Source organism: Ctenocephalides felis, unplaced genomic scaffold (genome assembly GCF_003426905.1).
Source record: "Ctenocephalides felis isolate EL2017-DRISC unplaced genomic scaffold, ASM342690v1 CF-g0.4_SCAFFOLD_02631, whole genome shotgun sequence".
Taxonomy (NCBI): Eukaryota; Metazoa; Arthropoda; class Insecta; order Siphonaptera; family Pulicidae; genus Ctenocephalides; species Ctenocephalides felis.
Window position 1 is genome coordinate 1 of NW_020538785.1, and position 22,210 is coordinate 22,210.

The 22,210-nt window shown below is 32.1% G+C and overlaps 5 protein-coding genes across 5 annotated transcripts; 3 read left to right on the forward strand and 2 right to left on the reverse strand.

The window, feature by feature from the left end:
• Positions 1 to 1,448: 1,448 nt before the first annotated feature.
• Positions 1,449 to 1,946, reverse strand: LOC113381155 (histone H2B-like). The gene has a single exon (XM_026620131.1). The coding sequence runs from the start codon at positions 1,896 to 1,898 to the stop codon at positions 1,527 to 1,529; it is 372 nt and encodes a 123-aa protein (XP_026475916.1). The 5' UTR covers positions 1,899 to 1,946; the 3' UTR covers positions 1,449 to 1,526.
• A 139-nt stretch (positions 1,947 to 2,085) lies between these two features.
• Positions 2,086 to 2,508, forward strand: LOC113381151 (histone H2A). Its single transcript, XM_026620128.1, has one exon. The coding sequence runs from the start codon at positions 2,119 to 2,121 to the stop codon at positions 2,491 to 2,493; it is 375 nt and encodes a 124-aa protein (XP_026475913.1). The 5' UTR covers positions 2,086 to 2,118; the 3' UTR covers positions 2,494 to 2,508.
• A 7,466-nt stretch (positions 2,509 to 9,974) lies between these two features.
• Positions 9,975 to 10,734, forward strand: LOC113381146 (histone H1-like). Its single transcript, XM_026620122.1, has one exon. It carries the CDS (start codon positions 10,011 to 10,013, stop codon positions 10,704 to 10,706), a length of 696 nt encoding a protein of 231 aa, XP_026475907.1. The 5' UTR covers positions 9,975 to 10,010; the 3' UTR covers positions 10,707 to 10,734.
• Positions 10,735 to 13,540: 2,806 nt separating this feature from the next.
• Positions 13,541 to 14,038, reverse strand: LOC113381153 (histone H2B-like). The gene has a single exon (XM_026620130.1). The coding sequence runs from the start codon at positions 13,988 to 13,990 to the stop codon at positions 13,619 to 13,621; it is 372 nt and encodes a 123-aa protein (XP_026475915.1). The 5' UTR covers positions 13,991 to 14,038; the 3' UTR covers positions 13,541 to 13,618.
• A 41-nt stretch (positions 14,039 to 14,079) lies between these two features.
• Positions 14,080 to 14,627, forward strand: LOC113381150 (histone H2A). The gene has a single exon (XM_026620127.1). The coding sequence runs from the start codon at positions 14,211 to 14,213 to the stop codon at positions 14,583 to 14,585; it is 375 nt and encodes a 124-aa protein (XP_026475912.1). The 5' UTR covers positions 14,080 to 14,210; the 3' UTR covers positions 14,586 to 14,627.
• Positions 14,628 to 22,210: the final 7,583 nt, after the last annotated feature.

Genomic DNA, 22,210 nt, shown 5'->3' on the forward strand with positions numbered 1-22,210 from the left:
CGTTGCAAGCTGCTTACGGGCGCCTTGCCACCGGTGGACTTGCGAGCTGTCTGCTTCGTACGGCCATTATAACTCCTAGATTTCGTTTCGAGAACCTTCTCGTTTTGACGATCGTTTTGATACTGACGCGTCCGGCTCGAATATTATGATCAAAATACATTACGAATGTCCGATGCTGTGCTCGGCTGTCATTGGTCGGCGCCGAATGCTCGCATAGCTATGATGGGCGTGGCCTAGCGAGCTCAAACTTTTCAATAATTTCGCTCGTCGGAATTCAGTCGTTTTCAGACTTCGAGCTGTTTTAACATCAATTGTAAATTTATCCCGACTGCGATATATTGAAAAATGACCGGCCGTGGCAAAGGTGGTAAGGGACTCGAAAAGGGTGGCGCTAAGCGACACAGGAAATTTCTTCGCGATAATATCCAAGGTATTACAAAGCCGGCTATACGTCGTCTTGCTCGCCGTGGCGGCGTCAAGCGTATCTCGGGTCTAATCTACGAAGAGACCCGCGGTGTTCTGAAAGTGTTTCTCGAGAACGTTATCCGCGATGCAGTCACATACACCGAGCACGCCAAGAGGAAGACCGTAACCGCTATGGATGTCGTATATGCGCTCAAACGTCAGGGTCGTACACTGTACGGTTTCGGCGGTTAAATTGATCAACGGACGCAGTCATTTCTTATAAATACAAAACAAAAAAGAGCCCTTTTAAGGGCTGTCAAATATAATTAAAAGAACAAGTAATATATTTTACAATTTACGTACAGGCTTTATTTGATTTTATATGAAATTTGTTTATTTTCTTGCAGAATAACTTGCTTTGGTAATATTATTGATAATATTATCAAATTGGAAAGCCCTTCGAATATGTTTTAAAGAAAGTATTAATTAATATATATTTTACTATTTTTTCGTATTGACTTTTTATATGCAATTGATTTTCTTTTCTTACATGGGGGGGCTTCAATTAATAGAAAATAGAGCCCTTTTAGTATTAGTATACTTTACAGTTAAGGGCTTCGAAAAGGGCTCTGAATTGAAGGAGCTCAATTAAAATGAATTTATTAAATTTTGCATTTATTTAAATATATTATGTAATAATATTTTTTATATATGAAATAATATTTTTAAAATATTTACGACAATAATTTTATTTTTACGAAATATAAATTTATTTTTTTTTATAAATTATTTTATAATAAACTTAAACTTATTAACTAAATTTGAAAAACTAAAGTTTTAAATTGAATTGAATATTCAATCATTAATTTTTATCATATTGAAAATATATAGAAATTGAACATTATTTATAATATAAATTAATATAACGATCTCTAATAGAAATCTGATCAAAATTTATTGAAAATCCTAATAAAATATCATTAGTGTCAGGTTATTTTATTTTATCTATAAAACCAATGTAAAAATTATAAAGTTCTTTTGTAAAATATTTGTGGGCCCTGAGAAGGGCCTTTGTTATTGTCGACAGAACATATAAGTGGCATCACAAAATCTTCATCATTTTATTTCGAGCTGGTGTACTTGGTTACGGCCTTAGTACCTTCGCTGACGGCGTGTTTGGCCAACTCGCCTGGTAGCAATAGCCGGACTGCTGTCTGAATTTCCCGACTAGTGATTGTAGAGCGTTTGTTGTAGTGAGCCAAACGCGATGCCTCGGCCGCTATACGCTCGAAGATATCATTCACAAAGCTGTTCATGATGCTCATCGCCTTGCTCGAAATGCCCGTGTCAGGATGGACTTGTTTCAAGACTTTGTAAATATAAATGGCATAGCTCTCCTTGCGCTTACGTTTCTTCTTCTTGTCGCCCTTTGAAATATTTTTCTGGGCTTTGCCTGCTTTCTTAGCCGCTTTACCGCTGGTTTTCGGTGGCATGTCTGATGTTTACTAGTACACTGACTGATACGAAATGAGTCGTGCCGACGCTCCGTTTTCGTACTGCTTCAACGTTTTGACTGAAGCCGTAACAACGTACGTAGGCAAGGGAGGGGCGTGTCTACAAAAAAATGGGCGTGTGCTTGCAACGCTCAGAAATCTATACGGGCCCGTTCGAGAACTTTGATATCATTCTCAGTTTGAACACGAACCTGTAAACATGTCTGGTCGAGGCAAAGGCGGTAAAGTCAAGGGAAAGGCTAAGTCACGGTCTAACCGTGCCGGTCTTCAGTTTCCAGTCGGTCGTATTCATCGTTTGCTACGCAAAGGCAACTATGCCGAGCGTGTCGGCGCTGGTGCACCCGTCTACCTCGCTGCAGTCATGGAATATCTGGCCGCCGAAGTTCTCGAGTTAGCCGGCAATGCGGCTCGCGACAACAAGAAGACCAGAATAATTCCGCGTCATTTGCAACTGGCCATCCGCAATGACGAGGAACTCAACAAACTGTTATCGGGTGTTACGATTGCTCAGGGCGGTGTATTGCCGAACATACAAGCTGTGCTTTTGCCAAAGAAGACAGAAAAGAAAGCTTAAATTTCTTTTATTGTCGCAAATTGACATAAAACCGTCCTTCTCAGGACGAACAACTTTATTCAAAAAATGAACATATATTATTTTACTATTTATTTATTATTTTACTATTTTATTTATAATACTATTTAATTTACTATTCAATACTCATTTTAATTTATTTTAATTTTTTTATCATAACATTCGGTATATAATTTAATTGATTTTAGATATTTTTTTTAAATAAATATAAATAACAACATTTTGAATGAATCAAAGAATATTTAAGGTTATAAATGTACGAAATAATAACTTTATTTATTAGTTACGTTGTTATAAATCATTTAAAATGAATATAAAAAAAATCTATATAAGTATATTAATTTTTGTAGTGATTTCAACATCAAATAAATAATTCTTGTTTTATTATCGAATATTAGCACATTTATATGTTATTATGTTATCAATTATTATTGAATTTCACTAATATCGATTATAGAATTTGTATATTTAAAAAAAAAAATTGTAGGGTTTGTTAATGATTTGATTTTTATAACATTCGCAATTCAGGCTAAAATCTCGCATGTTTTCTGACCCTCGAGCAAACGGTTATTCACGGTCGTCGTGTTTAGGAACTGCCGCTGTATAGTGGCCTAAATGTTTCAGCAAGCATTTACGCTAGATATCAATGTCAATACCATAATACCTTATAGCAATTTGTTAGTCTCGACGAGAAGAATAAAATAATAATTATTCATAAAGAAAATAATAATGTTATAGTGAATTTTGACGCGTGTTTTTAAAAAGGGGCGTGGCTTAGTGATCGTGGAAAGTTTTACTAATAATTATCGTACAAAATTTATTAATAATCATAAATAAATGTACAAAATAATAACTTTATTTATTAGTTACGTTGTTATAAAACATTTAAAATAAATATAAAAAAAAATCTATATAAGTATATTAATTTTTGTAGTGATTTTAAAACCAAATAAATAATTCTTGTTTTATTATCAAATATTAACACATTTATATGTTATTATGTTATCAATTATTATTGAATTTCACTAATATCGATTATAGAATTTGTATATTTAAAAAAAAATTGTAGGGTTTGTTAATGATTTGATTTTTATAACATTCGCAATTCAGGCTAAAATCTCGCATGTTTTCTGACCCTCGAACGAGCGGTTATTCACGGTCGTCGTGTTTAGGAACTTACGCTGTATAGTGGCCTAAATGTTTCAACAAACATTTACGCTAGATATCAATGTCAATATCATAATACCTTATAGCATTTTGTTAGTCTCGACAAGGAGAATAAAATAATGATTATGCATAAACAAAATAATAATATTATAGTTAATTTTGACGCGTGTTTTTAAAAAAGGGCGTGGCTTAGTGATCGTGGAAAGATTTACTAATAATTATCGTACAAAATTTATTAATAATCATAAATAAATGAATTGTTATAAAATTATAATAGTATTATTATAAAGTTATAATGAATTATTATGAAATTTTACTATTGTCGAATATAAATTTTGTATATTTAGGTATTATTTACATATTTCCTTAAAATTTAAGAAAAATTAGATAATCTCGAAAAAATTATATGAACACACATAACGATTTATATATCATTTTATTCGTGATTTTATTCTGCATCTTTCGTACGAACAAAGTTTTTTCGTATCTTTTACTGTTTAGCTAGTAGAGAGCAATCTGTGTGATTGATCACTTATTGAAATGCAAATTACATTTAGATTGCAGCAATTATTGACAATATTTCTATATTTTCATAAAGAAACCATATAAATTATAATACATTGTTAAAATTTCGTATGGTTCTCCAGTCATTCAATTCTAATAACAATCACCATTTAGGCTAAAATCTTGCATGTTTTCTGACCCTCGAACAAACGGTTATTCACGGTCAGCGTGTTTAGATATAGCAGCAGAGCCGCATATTCAGTTCAGCAAGCATTCAAGAATAAAAGAATAAAATAATATTTATTAAATATCAACTAATATATAATCTTTTCTCGGCAATGAATATAAGATATTATTATTTTATTCTATACAATTGAATTAAAAAAAAAAAAACATAAATATTATATTTTATTATTAATGACTAAATTATTTATACATTCGATTTATTTTAATAAAATATAATATGATAGAAATATTATGATTTTACAGAATAAACAGTTTGTGAATTTTTTGACTCAAGTTATTTCAAGAAACAACAGTACAATTGTTTACTGTTTTGTATTTTATCGTTCTTTTGAAAACTACGAATGAAATAATTAATTATAACGATAATATTATTTTATTAGATACTATGCAAAAAGAGAATAGAGCACACTTCTTGAACTTGAATGCACGACGCGACATAATGTTTTACACAAATGATTTCTAACCGAATTTTATGCGTTGGTGTATTGATAGTGTATTACATCGTAAATATAATTAATTATTTCATACAAATAATATTTTATTTTAATAAAATATTATATTCGTTATTTAATCAAATCGTTTATATTAGCTATTGTTCAGTATAGATTCATAGAGTACTCAAATGAATGTTCAATGACAGTTTATGAACAATTATGATACTATTTATGAATAAAAATTTACAAAAACTGTTTCTAGGATATATAAGTATAATTACATCGCATCAAAATATAACATATCTCAATGCTCATAAAAATGCGATAACGATTTTGTTGAAAACGCACTATTGAGTGCAGAAGTTATTTGAATATAATTAGCGATATTTTAGAAAAACTAACCGTTGAAATAAATCATGCTTTTGATGATATGTTGGGGATGAATTTGGCTATCATGTAAATCCATTGTTTTATGCGAATTATTTAGAATAAAAGCGCTGGATTTAATTTTTTACAAATTTTTTTTTTTTTTTTAATTTGAAAATTTGCTTTATTTGTCTTAAATACATACATTGATTTTTACATAAAGATACAAATTGTATACACCTATTCTGGGAATATCATTATACTATCATAATATAATATTGTTAGCATATATATATAATTGTTTCAATTAGCTTATATAAGTATGAAAAGAGCTATTAAAAACATACTGCCATCAAGTGTTCTTACAACTAGTTAACAAAAGATAATTAAAATATATATTTACAACTAAATAACAATGTACAGATTATACTAAGTTATAAGAAATTTATGAAATTTGTTCAGTTATATTTGCTATGGTTGTATTTACATGTGTTCTACAATTAGATTGAAAATTAGTAGTGAGCTTTGTAATGTATTCTGTTATGTATGGAATATTGATAGAATTATGAATTTTTTCATTTGATACATATCTTTTGGTTATTGGGTTTCTACTAATTCCCAATATTAATCTAATGTATTTATTTTGTAGTCTTTGCATTATTGCTAAATTAGTTTTTGTTGTGTTTCTCCATACCGGAGATCCATATGTTAAAATTGGTCTTACTAATGATAAATATAGTAGTCGTTTATTGTGTATATTAAGTTTGGAGTGAGCACCAATTATTGGATGTAGCTTATTCATAATAGCTATAGATAAGTTTGCTCTTGTTTTTATGTGTTCATTGAATTTTAGTTTTTTATCTAGTGTAATACCTAGATACTTTACCTTGTCAACCCAATTAAAGTTTACATCGCCTACATTAAGAGGTCCTTGCAATATATAGTTGTTTCTTTTGTTGGTAAATATGATAGCATTGGTTTTTTCTACGTTTATTCTTATTTTCCATTCGGTAAAATAGCTAGATAGTTTATTAAAGTGTGTTAGAAGTTTTTTATGAATTTTTTTGAAATTTGTACCCGAAGCGAAAATTGCAGTGTCATCTGCGTATGTTAATAGCGTGGTGTTATCGTCGTGTGGTATATCGTGAATGTAAAAATTAAAAAGTGTAGGTGAGAGAATTGATCCTTGCGGTAACCCGTATGGCACTGGGTACAGTGAGGATCTTGCCGAATTTACAGAAACCATAAAAAATCTATCAGTTAAGTAAGATTTGGTGAGGTGGATAATGTTGGAGGGAAATTTTTTAATAATCATTTTGTATAGAAGTGCATCATGCCAGATAGTGTCAAAAGCCTTTTCGATATCTAATAGAAGCATTCCTGTAAGTTTTTTGTTAGCTAATTTATTTTTAACGTGTTTTGTAAGTATAGTGAGTGGATGTGCTGTTGAGTGCTTAGGTCTAAATCCATATTGTGTTTCAGGAAGGAGATTATTACTGGTGATATGTTTGTTGATATGTTTTAATATAACTTTCTCTACTAATTTACTGAACGAGCATAGAAGACTAATGGGACGGTAGCTATTGGGGAGATGGGGAGGCTTTCCGGGTTTAAGGAAAGGAAGTATGTTTGAAATTTTCCACTGATTGGGAAAGTAGCCTGTATCAATGATGCTATTGATAATTTTAGTAAGAAGGATTATGGCTTTTATGGGAAGGTTTTTAATAATTATATTTTGTATATTGTCATGTCCTGGGGCTTTTCGGCCTTTTATTTTATTTATAAATGTTGTCACGTCTTTGGGTTTGATCCAAAGTTTAATGTTCCGTTTAGCTGTTGTGGATTTGAAAAATTTTTTGTTTGTTTTTCGGACTAATTTTAATGAATTGTCGTGCCCTAAGTCTTCATTTTGTTTATGAATTTTAAGTAATTCATTTCCAATGGCGTTGGCTTTTTCAGAGTCCGAGGTATGCAATGTGTTGTTTGTAATAAGTGTAGGTATGTCGGATTGTTTTTTGGTCAGTTTTCTGGCCGTGGTCCATATTGTGTTGAACCCTGAATTAATGTTATCTAGCTTGTTTTTCCAGGTGATGTTGTGGTATTCTTTGATGTCAGTTGAGATCTGTCTGGATAGTTTGTTAAGTAATTGTTTGATGTTCGGGTCTCTTGTGTTTTGCCATTGTTTACGAACATAATTTTTTAACTTAATGTCTGCAAGTATATTCTGTGGTAAAGAGTTGGGATTTGATGAGGATTTTTGGGTGGGAATTGATTTGTTAATTGCATTTCTCACACACTCGTTAAGATTTGTTATTGCCTTGTCAATTTGTTCTGTAGTATCTAAAGAAATTTTGGTTGTTATTTGATTGTTTATATGCATTCTAAATAATTTCCAATGAGCGCGTTTGTAATCAAGAAAGTTTTTATCGTTGCTATTGTTAACTGCTAAATTATCAATAGCTACAGATGTTATTACTGGATTATGGTCCGAGCTAGAGGCAGTGAGAGTGTGTGGAGTTGCAACATGGAACAAATTTCGAGTGATTGCAAGGTCGATAGTGCTTGGGGACCAGTTGCAATTATCTGGATAATAGGTATGAGATAGAGGATAATGCAATTGAACTGTATCTATGTTGTCTAGTAGGTATTCATGTAAAACTAGGCCATTATAGTTATTGTTAGTACAGTTCCAGAGTGGATGTCTAGAGTTAAAATCGCCTGCCATAAAAACTTTAGGAAAAAGGTTGAGCAAAGCGTCTAAGTCATTGGTATCGAGTTTATGGCCAGGAATATAACTGGAAATAAAAGCTATTTGTCCCAAATTAGATTCTATTGAAATAATAGTTGCTTCTATATTATTAAGAACAGGGGTAGGAATATGGGTATGTGGGATGTTATTTTTGATAAAAATAGCGGTTCCACGACCTTTGATGTCATCTTTATCGTTTCTGTAGATTTTGTAACCATAAATAGAAAAATTTATATGTGACTTTAAAAACGTTTCGGAAACCAATGCTATGTGTATGTTGTTATGAGTAAGTAATAGTTTAAATTCAGAAGCTTTTGCCTTAATGCTGCGTGCATTCCAGTAAAGTATATTTAATTCGTTAATTTTTAAAATCATTTCCCAAAGATAAAATGATTAATTAATATATTATCATATTCATTTTCATTTGCTGAATTTAAAGTTTGGGCTAATTTTAAAATTTTTTCAAGAGATGATTTTATTGCCGGTTTTGCAAAAACCTCTTGAATGAATTTAAACGATGTAAACATACCTGATAAATTAAAATTATTGGCCTGCGGTTGTGTACCTGTTTCTTGATCCAGAGCGGCTTGTTGTTGAGGGTGCGGCGATGGAACTTGATTCTGAGGTAAGGGTAGGGTATTTGTCATTCGCTCAGGTAGCGCTGGAAACTCTCTCTGTTGTAGCACTGAATTGAACTTTCTAGTTAACGGTAGAGGAGCAGGTGCCGGGATATAGACATTTTGTCTGGCCTTGATTTTTAGTTGTTCTCTTCTAGCTTTAATTTCCAGTAGTTTCGGGCATGACTTGAAATTTGCAGGGTGGTTACCTAGACAGTTGATGCACTGAGCTGGTTCCGCTTTGGTTTTGGGGCAGCTGAACGCCTCGTGGGGTTTTGTACATTTCACACATCTATTCTGAAGGTTGCAATAAGAAGAAGTGTGGCCAAAATTTTGGCAGTTGTAGCACTGTATAATGTTTCCATTCGATCTATATTTGTCCCATTTGACTGCGTACCCTGCTAGGTGTTTTTTGTTTCTAATACGAGCCATATCCTGTTCATGATGAAAGAAAAGCACGAAAACTGGTAGTTTTATTTTTTCACCTAACACGTTGGTTTTAGTCATTTGAATAACTTTTTCAATTCTGCAGAATTCTATGATCAGTTCTTGATAAATTTCATCACTTGTCACGTAAGGTGGAATTCCTGCAGCAACAATTTTTATAAGCTCAGATCCCTTCTGTGGAAAAGTGTAAAATTTCTTGTTGTCTTGTTTCAATCTTTCGTACACATTTTTGTAATCCACTTCGCTGTATGTGGTGATTCTGTAGTGCAGTTTTCCTTTGTATTGCACATGCAATTTGTTCTTACACTGTTTTGCCAGAAGTTTAACATAATCATTTTTCCCTAAATCATCTAAAACTACAATTGCAGGCATTGTTTTTTGGGTAAATTGATCTTCTTTTTGGGGTTTTTTATTTGAGGTTTCCGGTTCGGTTGGGTTAGGTTTTTTGCGTTTTGTAGTCACAAATTCATCTTCCATTTCGTTTTTATTATTTTCTTCATCTTGTTCAGCACAAGCTAATGGCGCAAATTTGTTTATATGCACAAATCGCCCCGCTGGCAGTACCTCGTTCAGTTGCTGTGCGACACTAATGTTAGAGTCCTGATCCGCCGCCATAATGGCAACGTTATAGTCTAACGTCGACCATAAATTGTATAGAACTAATAATTATTATAAATAGTTTTTAATACTTCACCACGTAACATATTCACAAAAATTTCACTTTAAATACGAATCACTTCACATTTAAATTCACAGGGATTATAGATTTTCTGGGCGATGCGAACACTACGGCTGCTCGGACTCGAATGAATAATTTTTTACAAATAATTTACATTTTTGTAAAATTTTCAAATATTATTGTTTTCTCCTCGGTCCTACACTTTTCGAATATAGTTTTTGGCCACGCCCCTAACATATTTAACCAATCACGTGTTAGATTTACATTTTAACCTACGATTTTTTACTATAATGTCAGATAACGCTTTATCTACGTCGCCGGCGGCAACCGCTGCGCCAGCGACAGCATCGCCGAAAAAGGGCAAGACTGCGGCTGTTAAAAAACCGCGAGTGAAGCCGTCCCATCCTCCTACATCTGAAATGGTAAACAACGCTATTAAAAGTCTGAAAGAACGCGGCGGATCGTCGCTGCAGGCGATTAAGAAATATATGTCGGCCAATTATAAAATCGACGCCGAGAAAATGTCAACGTTCATTAAAAAGTATTTAAAGTCAGCTGTTCAAGCGGGCACACTGATTCAAACAAAAGGCAAAGGTGCTTCGGGTTCGTTCAAACTTGCCGCGAACGCTAAACAGAGCGGCGGCGAAAGCGGTGTTTCGGCTGGAAAAGCCAGGACCGCTAAGACGCCAGCGGCAAAAGCAAAATCGAAGACAGCAAAGTCGAAGGGCGCCGCCAAACCTGCTTCGTCCCCTAAAAAGAAGTCTGCATCCGCAGCGGGCACATTAAAAAAGTCGTCGGCGAAACCTAAGACGACAGTCGATAAGAAGAAGACCATTCAGGGTAAGTCGACGAAAGCCTCATCGGCCAAGGCAACGAGCAAAACGAAGAAAACCGTCAAGACCGCAGCCGCAAAGAAACCTAAATCGCCAAAGAAGACATCAAAAGTAGCCAAACCTTTGAAAAAAGCGTCACCGAAAAAGAAGTGAAAACATTTCATTATCTTTTTACACAACAGCAAACGAAAATGTTTGCACAAAGTCCTTTTCAGGACTAACAATAAATTTTTATCAAAGAACATTATTATTTTACTTATATATATCTTATCATCTTATATTATAGCCTTTTCGTGGACTTCGGAAAAAATTTTAATAAAATATTTGTAACAGGAGCGCAGCAACGCTCGCTGTGTTCCTCGCCGCCGTGTTGTGTCATTGACGAAATTTAAAAGTCAAAGTCTTTTCAATTTTCAATTTCGTCTTTGGTAGGGAGTTGTTCAATATCAATCGCTGAATTTTATTTATTTATTTATTATTTTTTTTTAAATAATTTTATATGAATAAATTATCTTAATCAAATGAAATATAATCAATAATTTATTAATAAAAGTTTTATATATCACTTTAAATAAATCAACTATACATAGAACGGCAACTCTCATAATAATTAAATTCATAATTTTTTCTAATTTTTTTTTATATAAATAATAAGTAAATGGAAATTAATTAATGAAATAAAATATAATCATTAATAATTTATGAAGTTTCAATCTTTTTTTCATATCGTATTCGAAAAAGAAAATTTATATAACTTTAAATAACTATATATGAAATTAAAAAATATACAATAAAAAAAAAATATTTATATATATAAATATATATAATATAATATATATAATATAAATTTCTATCATCAGAACGGCAACTCGCCCATATTAATTAAATTTAGAATTTTTTAAAGAAGCTTTCAGAAATTCATGACGAATTTTACAAATTCAACTATAATATTTTTTAAACTTAACACAACAACACACTATTCAACAAGTCAAATCATGTGTGTTGTCAATAATTTCAATTAAAAAAAAAATCAATAAAAATTTCTAACGTATCGATGGAATAATTCTGCAAAATAAAATAATTTGAAAAATAATAAAAGTTCTTTTAATTGATCATTTTGGTGGTCCTGAAAAGGACCGATTTGTTTTATAGGACGACAGGCGTCTAAGCGCGTTCTCCTCGAATACGCCGAGCTAGTTGAATATCCTTGGGCATGATGGTTACGCGCTTGGCGTGGATCGCGCACAAGTTTGTATCTTCGAACAGGCCAACCAAATAGGCCTCGCTAGCTTCCTGCAATGCCATGACGGCGGAGCTCTGAAAACGCAGATCGGTCTTGAAGTCCTGAGCGATCTCGCGCACTAGACGTTGGAACGGCAACTTTCGTATGAGAAGCTCGGTGCTCTTCTGGTAACGACGGATCTCACGCAGAGCTACGGTGCCAGGCCGATAACGATGCGGCTTCTTCACACCGCCGGTCGCCGGCGCGCTCTTGCGAGCCGCTTTCGTTGCAAGCTGCTTACGGGGCGCCTTGCCACCGGTGGACTTGCGAGCTGTCTGCTTCGTACGGGCCATTATAACTCCTAGATTTCGTTTCGAGAACCTTCTCGTTTGACGATCGTTTTGATACTGACGCGTCCGGCTCGAATATTATGATCAAAATACATTACGAATGTCCGATGCTGTGCTCGGCTGTCATTGGTCGGCGCCGAATGCTCGCATAGCTATGATGGGCGTGGCCTAGCGAGCTCAAACTTTTCAATAATTTCGCTCGTCGGAATTCAGTCGTTATTCAGACTTCGAGCTGTTAACATCAATTTGTAAATTTATCCCGACTGCGATATATTGAAAAATGACCGGCCGTGGCAAAGGTGGTAAGGGACTCGGAAAGGGTGGCGCTAAGCGACACAGGAAAGTTCTTCGCGATAATATCCAAGGTATTACAAAGCCGGCTATACGTCGTCTTGCTCGCCGTGGCGGCGTCAAGCGTATCTCGGGTCTAATCTACGAAGAGACCCGCGGTGTTCTGAAAGTGTTTCTCGAGAACGTTATCCGCGATGCAGTCACATACACCGAGCACGCCAAGAGGAAGACCGTAACCGCTATGGATGTCGTATATGCGCTCAAACGTCAGGGTCGTACACTGTACGGTTTCGGCGGTTAAATTGATCAACGGACGCAGTCATTTCTTATAAATACAAAACAAAAAAGAGCCCTTTTAAGGGCTGTCAAATATAATTAAAAGAACAAGTAATATATTTTACAATTTACGTACAGGCTTTATTTGATTTTATATGAAATTTGTTTATTTTCTTGCAGAATAACTTGCTTTGGTAATATTATTGATAATATTATCAAATTGGAAAGCCCTTCGAATATGTTTTAAAGAAAGTATTAATTAATATATATTTTACTATTTTTTCGTATTGACTTTTTATATGCAATTGATTTCTTTTCTTACATGGGGGGGCTTCAATTAATAGAAAATAGAGTATACTTTTAGTATTAGTATACTTTACAGTTAAGGGCTTCGAAAAGGGCTCTGAATTGAAGGAGCTCAATTAAATGAATGAATTTATTAAATTTTGCATATTATTTAAATTTATATAATATGTAATAATATATTTTATATATTTAAATAATAAAATTTTTAAAATATTTACGACAATAATTTTATTTTTACGAAAATATTTAAATTGCGATTTTTTTTAATATAAATATATTTTATAATAAATTAAAATAAACTTAAACTTATTAACTAAATTTGAAAAACTAAAGTTTTAAATTGAATTGAATATTCAATCATTAATTTTTATCATATTGAAAATATATAGAAATTGAACATTATTTATAATATAAATTAATAATAACGATCTCTAATAGAAATCTGATCAAAATTTATTGAAAATCCTAATAAAATATCATTAGTGTCAGGTTATTTTATTTTATCTATAAAACCAATGTAAAAATTATAAAGTTCTTTTGTAAAATATTTGTGGGCCCTGAGAAGGGCCTTTGTTATTGTCGACAGAACATATAAGTGGCATCACAAAATCTTCATCATTTTATTTCGAGCTGGTGTACTTGGTTACGGCCTTAGTACCTTCGCTGACGGCGTGTTTGGCCAACTCGCCTGGTAGCAATAGCCGGACTGCTGTCTGAATTTCCCGACTAGTGATTGTAGAGCGTTTGTTGTAGTGAGCCAAACGCGATGCCTCGGCCGCTATACGCTCGAAGATATCATTCACAAAGCTGTTCATGATGCTCATCGCCTTGCTCGAAATGCCCGTGTCAGGATGGACTTGTTTCAAGACTTTGTAAATATAAATGGCATAGCTCTCCTTGCGCTTACGTTTCTTCTTCTTGTCGCCCTTTGAAATATTTTTCTGGGCTTTGCCTGCTTTCTTAGCCGCTTTACCGCTGGTTTTCGGTGGCATGTCTGATGTTTACTAGTACACTGACTGATACGAAATGAGTCGTGCCGACGCTCCGTTTTCGTACTGCTTCAACGTTTTGACTGAAGCCGTAACAACGTACGTAGGCAAGGGAGGGGCGTGTCTACAAAAAAATGGGCGTGTGCTTGCAACGCTCAGAAATCTATACGGGCCCGTTCGAGAACTTTGATATCATTCTCAGTTTGAACACGAACCTGTAAACATGTCTGGTCGAGGCAAAGGCGGTAAAGTCAAGGGAAAGGCTAAGTCACGGTCTAACCGTGCCGGTCTTCAGTTTCCAGTCGGTCGTATTCATCGTTTGCTACGCAAAGGCAACTATGCCGAGCGTGTCGGCGCTGGTGCACCCGTCTACCTCGCTGCAGTCATGGAATATCTGGCCGCCGAAGTTCTCGAGTTAGCCGGCAATGCGGCTCGCGACAACAAGAAGACCAGAATAATTCCGCGTCATTTGCAACTGGCCATCCGCAATGACGAGGAACTCAACAAACTGTTATCGGGTGTTACGATTGCTCAGGGCGGTGTATTGCCGAACATACAAGCTGTGCTTTTGCCAAAGAAGACAGAAAAGAAAGCTTAAATTTCTTTTATTGTCGCAAATTGACATAAAACCGTCCTTCTCAGGACGAACAACTTTATTCAAAAAATGAACATATATTATTTTACTATTTATTTATTATTTTACTATTTTATTTATAATACTATTTAATTTACTATTCAATACTCATTTTAATTTATTTTAATTTTTTTATCATAACATTCGGTATATAATTTAATTGATTTTAGATATTTTTATTTAAATAAATATAAATAACAACATTTGTTTGAATGAATCAAAGAATATTTAAGGTTATAAATGTACGAAATAATAACTTTATTTATTAGTTACGTTGTTATAAATCATTTAAAATGAATATAAAAAAAATCTATATAAGTATATTAATTTTTGTAGTGATTTCAACATCAAATAAATAATTCTTGTTTTATTATCGAATATTAGCACATTTATATGTTATTATGTTATCAATTATTATTGAATTTCACTAATATCGATTATAGAATTTGTATATTTAAAAAAAAAAATTGTAGGGTTTGTTAATGATTTGATTTTTATAACATTCGCAATTCAGGCTAAAATCTCGCATGTTTTCTGACCCTCGAGCAAACGGTTATTCACGGTCGTCGTGTTTAGGAACTGCCGCTGTATAGTGGCCTAAATGTTTCAGCAAGCATTTACGCTAGATATCAATGTCAATACCATAATACCTTATAGCAATTTGTTAGTCTCGACGAGAAGAATAAAATAATAATTATTCATAAAGAAAATAATAATGTTATAGTGAATTTTGACGCGTGTTTTTAAAAAGGGGCGTGGCTTAGTGATCGTGGAAAGTTTTACTAATAATTATCGTACAAAATTTATTAATAATCATAAATAAATGTACAAAATAATAACTTTATTTATTAGTTACGTTGTTATAAAACATTTAAAATAAATATAAAAAAAAATCTATATAAGTATATTAATTTTTGTAGTGATTTTAAAACCAAATAAATAATTCTTGTTTTATTATCAAATATTAACACATTTATATGTTATTATGTTATCAATTATTATTGAATTTCACTAATATCGATTATAGAATTTGTATATTTAAAAAAAAAATTGTAGGGTTTGTTAATGATTTGATTTTTATAACATTCGCAATTCAGGCTAAAATCTCGCATGTTTTCTGACCCTCGAACGAGCGGTTATTCACGGTCGTCGTGTTTAGGAACTTACGCTGTATAGTGGCCTAAATGTTTCAACAAACATTTACGCTAGATATCAATGTCAATATCATAATACCTTATAGCATTTTGTTAGTCTCGACAAGGAGAATAAAATAATGATTATGCATAAACAAAATAATAATATTATAGTTAATTTTGACGCGTGTTTTTAAAAAAGGGCGTGGCTTAGTGATCGTGGAAAGATTTACTAATAATTATCGTACAAAATTTATTAATAATCATAAATAAATGAATTGTTATAAAATTATAATAGTATTATTATAAAGTTATAATGAATTATTATGAAATTTTACTATTGTCGAATATAAATTTTGTATATTTAGGTATTATTTACATATTTCCTTAAAATTTAAGAAAAATTAGATAATCTCGAAAAAATTATATGAACACACATAACGATTTATATATCATTTTATTCGTGATTTTATTCTGCATCTTTCGTACGAACAAAGTTTTTTCGTATCTTTTACTGTTTAGCTAGTAGAGAGCAATCTGTGTGATTGATCACTTATTGAAATGCAAATTACATTTAGATTGCAGCAATTATTGACAATATTTCTATATTTTCATAAAGAAACCATATAAATTATAATACATTGTTAAAATTTCGTATGGTTCTCCAGTCATTCAATTCTAATAACAATCACCATTTAGGCTAAAATCTTGCATGTTTTCTGACCCTCGAACAAACGGTTATTCACGGTCAGCGTGTTTAGATATAGCAGCAGAGCCGCATATTCAGTTCAGCAAGCATTCAAGAATAAAAGAATAAAATAATATTTATTAAATATCAACTAATATATAATCTTTTCTCGGCAATGAATATAAGATATTATTATTTTATTCTATACAATTGAATTAAAAAAAAAAAAACATAAATATTATATTTTATTATTAATGACTAAATTATTTATACATTCGATTTATTTTAATAAAATATAATATGATAGAAATATTATGATTTTACAGAATAAACAGTTTGTGAATTTTTTGACTCAAGTTATTTCAAGAAACAACAGTACAATTGTTTACTGTTTTGTATTTTATCGTTCTTTTGAAAACTACGAATGAAATAATTAATTATAACGATAATATTATTTTATTAGATACTATGCAAAAAGAGAATAGAGCACACTTCTTGAACTTGAATGCACGACGCGACATAATGTTTTACACAAATGATTTCTAACCGAATTTTATGCGTTGGTGTATTGATAGTGTATTACATCGTAAATATAATTAATTATTTCATACAAATAATATTTTATTTTAATAAAATATTATATTCGTTATTTAATCAAATCGTTTATATTAGCTATTGTTCAGTATAGATTCATAGAGTACTCAAATGAATGTTCAATGACAGTTTATGAACAATTATGATACTATTTATGAATAAAAATTTACAAAAACTGTTTCTAGGATATATAAGTATAATTACATCGCATCAAAATATAACATATCTCAATGCTCATAAAAATGCGATAACGATTTTGTTGAAAACGCACTATTGAGTGCAGAAGTTATTTGAATATAATTAGCGATATTTTAGAAAAACTAACCGTTGAAATAAATCATGCTTTTGATGATATGTTGGGGATGAATTTGGCTATCATGTAAATCCATTGTTTTATGCGAATTATTTAGAATAAAAGCGCTGGATTTAATTTTTTACAAATTTTTTTTTTTTTTTTTAATTTGAAAATTTGCTTTATTTGTCTTAAATACATACATTGATTTTTACATAAAGATACAAATTGTATACACCTATTCTGGGAATATCATTATACTATCATAATATAATATTGTTAGCATATATATATAATTGTTTCAATTAGCTTATATAAGTATGAAAAGAGCTATTAAAAACATACTGCCATCAAGTGTTCTTACAACTAGTTAACAAAAGATAATTAAAATATATATTTACAACTAAATAACAATGTACAGATTATACTAAGTTATAAGAAATTTATGAAATTTGTTCAGTTATATTTGCTATGGTTGTATTTACATGTGTTCTACAATTAGATTGAAAATTAGTAGTGAGCTTTGTAATGTATTCTGTTATGTATGGAATATTGATAGAATTATGAATTTTTTCATTTGATACATATCTTTTGGTTATTGGGTTTCTACTAATTCCCAATATTAATCTAATGTATTTATTTTGTAGTCTTTGCATTATTGCTAAATTAGTTTTTGTTGTGTTTCTCCATACCGGAGATCCATATGTTAAAATTGGTCTTACTAATGATAAATATAGTAGTCGTTTATTGTGTATATTAAGTTTGGAGTGAGCACCAATTATTGGATGTAGCTTATTCATAATAGCTATAGATAAGTTTGCTCTTGTTTTTATGTGTTCATTGAATTTTAGTTTTTTATCTAGTGTAATACCTAGATACTTTACCTTGTCAACCCAATTAAAGTTTACATCGCCTACATTAAGAGGTCCTTGCAATATATAGTTGTTTCTTTTGTTGGTAAATATGATAGCATTGGTTTTTTCTACGTTTATTCTTATTTTCCATTCGGTAAAATAGCTAGATAGTTTATTAAAGTGTGTTAGAAGTTTTTTATGAATTTTTTTGAAATTTGTACCCGAAGCGAAAATTGCAGTGTCATCTGCGTATGTTAATAGCGTGGTGTTATCGTCGTGTGGTATATCGTGAATGTAAAAATTAAAAAGTGTAGGTGAGAGAATTGATCCTTGCGGTAACCCGTATGGCACTGGGTACAGTGAGGATCTTGCCGGATTTACAGAAACCATAAAAAATCTATCAGTTAAGTAAGATTTGGTGAGGTGGATAATGTTGGAGGGAAATTTTTTAATAATCATTTTGTATAGAAGTGCATCATGCCAGATAGTGTCAAAAGCCTTTTCGATATCTAATAGAAGCATTCCTGTAAGTTTTTTGTTAGCTAATTTATTTTTAACGTGTTTTGTAAGTATAGTGAGTGGATGTGCTGTTGAGTGCTTAGGTCTAAATCCATATTGTGTTTCAGGAAGGAGATTATTACTGGTGATATGTTTGTTGATATGTTTTAATATAACTTTCTCTACTAATTTACTGAACGAGCATAGAAGACTAATGGGACGGTAGCTATTGGGGAGATGGGGAGGCTTTCCGGGTTTAAGGAAAGGAAGTATGTTTGAAATTTTCCACTGATTGGGAAAGTAGCCTGTATCAATGATGCTATTGATAATTTTAGTAAGAAGGATTATGGCTTTTATGGGAAGGTTTTTAATAATTATATTTTGTATATTGTCATGTCCTGGGGCTTTTCGGCCTTTTATTTTATTTATAAATGTTGTCACGTCTTTGGGTTTGATCCAAAGTTTAATGTTCCGTTTAGCTGTTGTGGATTTGAAAAATTTTTTGTTTGTTTTTCGGACTAATTTTAATGAATTGTCGTGCCCTAAGTCTTCATTTTGTTTATGAATTTTAAGTAATTCATTTCCAATGGCGTTGGCTTTTTCAGAGTCCGAGGTATGCAATGTGTTGTTTGTAATAAGTGTAGGTATGTCGGATTGTTTTTTGGTCAGTTTTCTGGCCGTGGTCCATATTGTGTTGAACCCTGAATTAATGTTATCTAGCTTGTTTTTCCAGGTGATGTTGTGGTATTCTTTGATGTCAGTTGAGATCTGTCTGGATAGTTTGTTAAGTAATTGTTTGATGTTCGGGTCTCTTGTGTTTTGCCATTGTTTACGAACATAATTTTTTAACTTAATGTCTGCAAGTATATTCTGTGGTAAAGAGTTGGGATTTGATGAGGATTTTTGGGTGGGAATTGATTTGTTAATTGCATTTCTCACACACTCGTTAAGATTTGTTATTGCCTTGTCAATTTGTTCTGTAGTATCTAAAGAAATTTTGGTTGTTATTTGATTGTTTATATGCATTCTAAATAATTTCCAATGAGCGCGTTTGTAATCAAGAAAGTTTTTATCGTTGCTATTGTTAACTGCTAAATTATCAATAGCTACAGATGTTATTACTGGATTATGGTCCGAGCTAGAGGCAGTGAGAGTGTGTGGAGTTGCAACATGGAACAAATTTCGAGTGATTGCAAGGTCGATAGTGCTTGGGGACCAGTTGCAATTATCTGGATAATAGGTATGAGATAGAGGATAATGCAATTGAACTGTATCTATGTTGTCTAGTAGGTATTCATGTAAAACTAGGCCATTATAGTTATTGTTAGTACAGTTCCAGAGTGGATGTCTAGAGTTAAAATCGCCTGCCATAAAAACTTTAGGAAAAAGGTTGAGCAAAGCGTCTAAGTCATTGGTATCGAGTTTATGGCCAGGAATATAACTGGAAATAAAAGCTATTTGTCCCAAATTAGATTCTATTGAAATAATAGTTGCTTCTATATTATTAAGAACAGGGGTAGGAATATGGGTATGTGGGATGTTATTTTTGATAAAAATAGCGGTTCCACGACCTTTGATGTCATCTTTATCGTTTCTGTAGATTTTGTAACCATAAATAGAAAAATTTATATGTGACTTTAAAAACGTTTCGGAAACCAATGCTATGTGTATGTTGTTATGAGTAAGTAATAGTTTAAATTCAGAAGCTTTTGCCTTAATGCTGCGTGCATTCCAGTAAAGTATATTTAATTCGTTAATTTTTAAAATCATTTCCCAAAGATAAAATGATTAATTAATATATTATCATATTCATTTTCATTTGCTGAATTTAAAGTTTGGGCTAATTTTAAAATTTTTTCAAGAGATGATTTTATTGCCGGTTTTGCAAAAACCTCTTGAATGAATTTAAACGATGTAAACATACCTGATAAATTAAAATTATTGGCCTGCGGTTGTGTACCTGTTTCTTGATCCAGAGCGGCTTGTTGTTGAGGGTGCGGCGATGGAACTTGATTCTGAGGTAAGGGTAGGGTATTTGTCATTCGCTCAGGTAGCGCTGGAAACTCTCTCTGTTGTAGCACTGAATTGAACTTTCTAGTTAACGGTAGAGGAGCAGGTGCCGGGATATAGACATTTTGTCTGGCCTTGATTTTTAGTTGTTCTCTTCTAGCTTTAATTTCCAGTAGTTTCGGGCATGACTTGAAATTTGCAGGGTGGTTACCTAGACAGTTGATGCACTGAGCTGGTTCCGCTTTGGTTTTGGGGCAGCTGAACGCCTCGTGGGGTTTTGTACATTTCACACATCTATTCTGAAGGTTGCAATAAGAAGAAGTGTGACCAAAATTTTGGCAGTTGTAGCACTGTATAATGTTTCCATTCGATCTATATTTGTCCCATTTGACTGCGTACCCTGCTAGGTGTTTTTTGTTTCTAATACGAGCCATATCCTGTTCATGATGAAAGAAAAGCACGAAAACTGGTAGTTTTATTTTTTCACCTAACACGTTGGTTTTAGTCATTTGAATAACTTTTTCAATTCTGCAGAATTCTATGATCAGTTCTTGATAAATTTCATCACTTGTCACGTAAGGTGGAATTCCTGCAGCAACAATTTTTATAAGCTCAGATCCCTTCTGTGGAAAAGTGTAAAATTTCTTGTTGTCTTGTTTCAATCTTTCGTACACATTTTTGTAATCCACTTCGCTGTATGTGGTGATTCTGTAGTGCAGTTTTCCTTTGTATTGCACATGCAATTTGTTCTTACACTGTTTTGCCAGAAGTTTAACATAATCATTTTTCCCTAAATCATCTAAAACTACAATTGCAGGCATTGTTTTTTGGGTAAATTGATCTTCTTTTTGGGGTTTTTTATTTGAGGTTTCCGGTTCGGTTGGGTTAGGTTTTTTGCGTTTTGTAGTCACAAATTCATCTTCCATTTCGTTTTTAATATTTTCTTCATCTTGTTCAGCACAAGCTAATGGCGCAAATTTGTTTATATGCACAAATCGCCCCGCTGGCAGTACCTCGTTCAGTTGCTGTGCGACACTAATGTTAGAGTCCTGATCCGCCGCCATAATGGCAACGTTATAGTCTAACGTCGACCATAAATTGTATAGAACTAATAATTATTATAAATAGTTTTTAATACTTCACCACGTAACATATTCACAAAAATTTCACTTTAAATACGAATCACTTCACATTTAAATTCACAGGGATTATAGATTTTCTGGGCGATGCGAACACTACGGCTGCTCGGACTCGAATCGAAGTTTTATATATCACTTTAAATAAATCAACTATACATAGAACGGCAACTCTCATAATAATTAAATTCATAATTTTTTCTAATTTTTTTTTATATAAATAATAAGTAAATGGAAATTAATTAATGAAATAAAATATAATCATTAATAATTTATGAAGTTTCAATCTTTTTTTCATATCGTATTCGAAAAAGAAAATTTATATAACTTTAAATAACTATATATGAAATTAAAAAATATACAATAAAAAAAAAATATTTATAT